The 4,938-nt window shown below is 66.3% G+C and overlaps 1 protein-coding gene across 1 annotated transcript; it reads left to right on the top strand.

The window, feature by feature from the left end:
• The first annotated feature begins 1,506 nt into the window (after positions 1 to 1,506).
• On the top strand, positions 1,507 to 4,919 carry LOC121339546 (extended synaptotagmin-1-like). The gene is made up of 3 exons (XM_041411384.1): positions 1,507 to 1,635; positions 2,214 to 2,390; positions 4,787 to 4,919. Exons 1-3 carry the CDS (start codon positions 1,516 to 1,518, stop codon positions 4,871 to 4,873), a joined length of 384 nt encoding a protein of 127 aa, XP_041267318.1. The 5' UTR covers positions 1,507 to 1,515; the 3' UTR covers positions 4,874 to 4,919.
• The last annotated feature ends 19 nt before the right edge of the window (positions 4,920 to 4,938 follow it).

The raw sequence follows: 4,938 nt of genomic DNA, 5'->3' as shown, positions 1-4,938 counted from the left end.
CCCGCGCCCCCCCCGCGCTTCGCTGCCGCACCTGCCGCGACCCCCGGGGACCCCCGGTAACCGCAGCGAGCCCCGGCGGAGTTGTCCCCGGCAGGGGGGACCCCCAGGCACCGCACGGTTCCCGGTGGCACCCCCGGGACCCACGGTCTGTCTCCCTTCTCTCTGCACCGCTCGGGACTCCCGGGACCCCCAGAGCCCCCCCGGGAATCTCCGGGCCCCGCTGCCGGTGCTGCTCTCCAGCCGTTCCTTGGCTTTCCCGGTGGGGGGGGGCCGCACCGGGACCCCGCCGTGGCCGCCCCGGGCGGGGTCCCCGCGCTCCGTTTCCCGCAGCGACGGGACAGCCCCGGTACCGCCCGGGCCTTCCGGCAGTGCCGTGACTCACCGGGCCCGGGGGGGCCGTTTCCTGCCCGGCCCTCCCCGCGGTGTGGGAGGGGTCCGGACCCCCCTTTCCCGGGACTTCCCCCCACCGGGACCCCCCGTTTCGGGATCCGGGGGGGGGGCGGGTGACGGGGCTGCGCGGGGTGGCACCGGCGGTTGGAGAAACTGAGGCACGGGCCCCCCTGTCCCCCAGGTCAGCTTCCCGGATGTGGAGCGGGCGGAATGGCTCAACAAGGTGAGGGGGCGTCCGTGTGTCCGGCCCGCGTCGCCGCGGGCCACGCTCCGTCCCTCTCCCTCCTCCATCCCTCCGGCATCCTTCCATCCCTCCGTCCCTCTCCCTCCTCCATCCCTCCTCCATCCCTCCGGCATCCTTCCATCCCTCCGTCCCTCTCCCTCCGGCATCTCTCCGCCCCTCCGTCCCGCATCCCTCCGTCCCTCCCTCCCTCCCGCATCCTTCCCTTCTTCCTGGCCTCTTTCCATCCCTCCCTCCTCCATCCCGTCTTCGTCCCTCCCCCCCCCTCCCGTGTCCCTCCCTCCTGGCCTCTTTCCCTCCCTCCCTCCGGCATCCTTCTCTCCCTCCTGGCCTCTTTCCACCCCTCCCTCTCTCTCCCTCCTCAATCCCTCCCTCTCTCCCTGCAGCCTTCTGTCCATCCCCCTGTCCACCCCTCTGTCCATCCCCTGTGCCCCCTGTGTCCGTCTGTCCGTGTGTCCACGCCGGTGTCCGTCTGTCCGTCTGTCTGTCTGTCCATCCCCGTGTCCGTCTGTCCATCCACAGGTGCTGGCTCAGGCCTGGCCGTTCCTGGGGCAGTTCCTGGACAAGCTCCTGCTTTGGGGGGGTGGGCTTGGTTTTGGGGAGGGGTCGCAGCTCGTTTTGACCCCTCCCCAGCTCCACGGGATGCTCAGGATCATCCTGGAGCCCCTCCTGGGGGACGTGCCCATCGTGGGGGCGCTCACCATGTTCTTCATCCGCCGCCCGGTGAGTTCGTGGCCCCCTCCCCAAAAAAAAAAAATGGGTCCAGAACCCCCCCAGGACACACCCGGGGGTCTTCTCCCCCAAAAAGGACCCCCTGGGACCCCCTCAGGACCCTCCTGGGACCCACCCAGGGACCCCCCCTGACCGTGTCCCCCCCCAGCTCCATGTCGGACTCGATGATCATGGACAGCATCTCCTCCTACCTGGTGCTGCCCAACCGGCTGCTGGTGCCGCTGGTGCCCGACCTGCCCGAGGCCGCTCAGCTGCGCTGGCCCCTCCCGCGGGTGAGGCAGGCTGGGGGGGGGTCCTGACCCCCCCCCTTTTTCCCCTTTGGACCCCCTCTTTTTCCTTTTTGGACCCCGGGACCCCCCAATTTTCCCCTCTGCCCCCCCCATTTTCCCCTCCTTTTCCCTTCTTTTTCCTCCCTTCCCTCTCCCCTCCTTTTCGCCTCCTGACCCCCAATTTTCCCTTCCTGACTCTTCCCATTTTCCCCTTCTGAGCCCCCTATTTTCCCCCCATTTTCCCTTTCTTCCCCTCTTTTTTTTCCCTTCCCTCCCCCTCCTTTTCCCCCTTTATTCCCCTCTTTTCCTTTCCCCTTCCTTTTCTCCCTTTTCCCCTCCTCTTTTCCCCTCCTTTTCCCCCTTTTTTTCATCACTTTCCCCCGTTTTCCCTTTTCCCCTCCTTTCCTTTCCCCCATCACCTCCCTCCATTTCTCGCTGTCACTGCCTGTCCCTGGGCCGTGTCCCCCCTTGGTGACCCCGCTGTCCCCTCGGTGTCCCCAGGGCGTGGTGTGGGTGACACTGGTGGCCGTGTCCCCACGTGGCCATCCCCTCTGACCCCGGTGTCCCCCCAGTGTCCCCAGGGCGTGGTGCGGGTGACGCTGGTGGCCGCGCGGGCGCTGCGCTCCAAGGATCGCTTCCTGGGCGGGCTGGTGCAGGGCCGCTCGGACCCGTACGCGCTGCTGAGGGTGGGGACACAGGCGGCCACCAGCCGCGTCATCGGGGACAGCCTGGACCCCGCCTGGGACGAGGTGTACGAGGTGAGCGGGGACAGACAGAGGGACAGGGGGACAGAGGGACAGACAGAGGGACAGGGGGATGGACAGAGGGATGGACAGGGAGATGGAGAGAAGGAAAGAGGGATGGACAGAGGGACAGGCACAGGCGGCCACCAGCCGCGACATCGGGGACAGCCTGGACTCCAGATGGGAGGAGGCGTACGAGGTGAGCGGGGACAGACAGAGGGACAGGGGGACAGAGGGACAGACAGAGGGACAGGGGGATGGACAGAGGGATGGACAGGGAGATGGAGAGAAGGAAAGAGGGATGGACAGAGGGACAGGCACAGGCGGCCACCAGCCGCGACATCGGGGACAGCCTGGACTCCAGATGGGAGGAGGCGTACGAGGTGAGCGGGGACAGACAGAGGGACAGGGGGACAGAGGGACAGACAGAGGGACAGGGGGATGGACAGAGGGATGGACAGGGAGATGGAGAGAAGGAAAGAGGGATGGACAGAGGGACAGGCACAGGCGGCCACCAGCCGCGACATCGGGGACAGCCTGGACTCCAGATGGGAGGAGGCGTACGAGGTGAGCGGGGACAGACAGAGGGACAGGGGGACAGAGGGACAGACAGAGGGACAGGGGGATGGACAGAGGGATGGACAGGGAGATGGAGAGAAGGAAAGAGGGATGGACAGAGGGACAGGCACAGGCGGCCACCAGCCGCGACATCGGGGACAGCCTGGACTCCAGATGGGAGGAGGCGTACGAGGTGAGCGGGGACAGACAGAGGGACAGGGGGACAGAGGGACAGACAGAGGGACAGGGGGATGGACAGAGGGATGGACAGGGAGATGGAGAGAAGGAAAGAGGGATGGACAGAGGGACAGGCACAGGCGGCCACCAGCCGCGACATCGGGGACAGCCTGGACTCCAGATGGGAGGAGGCGTACGAGGTGAGCGGGGACAGACAGAGGGACAGGGGGACAGAGGGACAGACAGAGGGACAGGGGGATGGACAGAGGGATGGACAGGGAGATGGAGAGAAGGAAAGAGGGATGGACAGAGGGACAGGCACAGGCGGCCACCAGCCGCGACATCGGGGACAGCCTGGACTCCAGATGGGAGGAGGCGTACGAGGTGAGCGGGGACAGACAGAGGGACAGGGGGACAGAGGGACAGACAGAGGGACAGGGGGATGGACAGAGGGATGGACAGGGAGATGGAGAGAAGGAAAGAGGGATGGACAGAGGGACAGGCACAGGCGGCCACCAGCCGCGACATCGGGGACAGCCTGGACTCCAGATGGGAGGAGGCGTACGAGGTGAGCGGGGACAGACAGAGGGACAGGGGGACAGAGGGACAGACAGAGGGACAGGGGGATGGACAGAGGGATGGACAGGGAGATGGAGAGAAGGAAAGAGGGATGGACAGAGGGACAGACACAGGCGGCCACCAGCCGCGACATCGGGGACAGCCTGGACTCCAGATGGGAGGAGGTGTACGAGGTGAGCGGGGACAGACAGAGGGACAGGGGGACAGATGGAGGGATGGACAGAGGGATGGACACAGAGAGATGGACACCGAGGATGGACACCAGGGACAGACAGAGGGATGGACAGAGGGACAGAGGCACACAGGGACAGACAGAGGGACAGACACAGGCGGCCACCAGCCGCGACATCGGGGACAGCCTGGACTCCAGATGGGAGGAGGTGTACGAGGTGAGCGGGGACAGACAGAGGGACAGGGGGACAGGGGGATGGACAGAGGGACAGATGGAGGGATGGACAACAGGGACAGACAGAGGGACAGGGGGACAGACAGAGGGACAGACACAGGCGGCCACCAGCCGCGTCACTGGGGACAGCCTGGACCCCAGCTGGGACAAGGTGTACGAGGTGAGCGGGGACAGACAGAGGGACAGGGGGACAGATGGAGGGATGATCAGAGAGATAGAGGGATGGACGGAGAGAGGGACAGAGGGACGGACAGAGGGATGGAGGGATGGACACAGAGAGATGGACACCGGGGATGGACACCAGGGACAGACAGAGGGAGGGACACAGAGGGATGGACAGAGGGACAGAGAGATGGAGGGATGGACAGAAGGACAGGCAGAGGGATGGCCACTGGGGATGGATGGACGGACAGAAGGCTGCAGGAAGGGAGGGATGGAAGGAGAGAGGGACCTGCAGAGTCCCCCCACATCCTCCTCCCTGGTGCTCTGAGTGTCCCCAGCAGGGACAGGGACACCCCGACCCCCCGGGGTGGGACACTGGGACCCCCCAGGGGGATTTTGGGGACAGGGACACTGGGACCCCCCCAGGGGGATTTTGGGGACAGGGCCCCCCAGGGGGATTTTGGGGACAGGGACACCCCCAGGGGGATTTTGGGGACAGGGACCCCCCAGCTGCCGCTGTCCCCCCCAGTTCATGGTGCACGAGGTGCCGGGCCAGGAGCTGGAGGTGGAGCTCTTCGACAAAGACCCCGACAAGGACGATCTCCTGGGCAGGTGAGGGGGGGCCCGCACCCCCAAATTCGGGGAGGGGGCTTCTCCCCCCCTCCCGCACCTCCCCCCTCC

Source organism: Onychostruthus taczanowskii, unplaced genomic scaffold (assembly GCF_017590055.1).
Source record: "Onychostruthus taczanowskii isolate IOZ18803 unplaced genomic scaffold, ASM1759005v1 scaffold355, whole genome shotgun sequence".
Lineage (NCBI taxonomy): Eukaryota > Metazoa > Chordata > Aves > Passeriformes > Passeridae > Onychostruthus > Onychostruthus taczanowskii.
This window is presented reverse-complemented; position numbering and strand designations above follow the sequence as displayed.

What these genes read in the sequence shown, in the direction of transcription:
- LOC121339546 (XM_041411384.1), top strand. Translation starts at nt 1,516, where the DNA reads ATGTCGGACTCGATGATCATGGACAGCATCTCCTCCTACCTGGTGCTG. An exon ending in TGCGCTGGCCCCTCCCGCGG is followed by an intron (nt 1,636 to 2,213) that starts GTGAGGCAGGCT and finishes CAGTGTCCCCAG; the next exon opens with GGCGTGGTGCGGGTGACGCT. An exon ending in CCTGGGACGAGGTGTACGAG is followed by an intron (nt 2,391 to 4,786) that starts GTGAGCGGGGAC and finishes TGTCCCCCCCAG; the next exon opens with TTCATGGTGCACGAGGTGCC.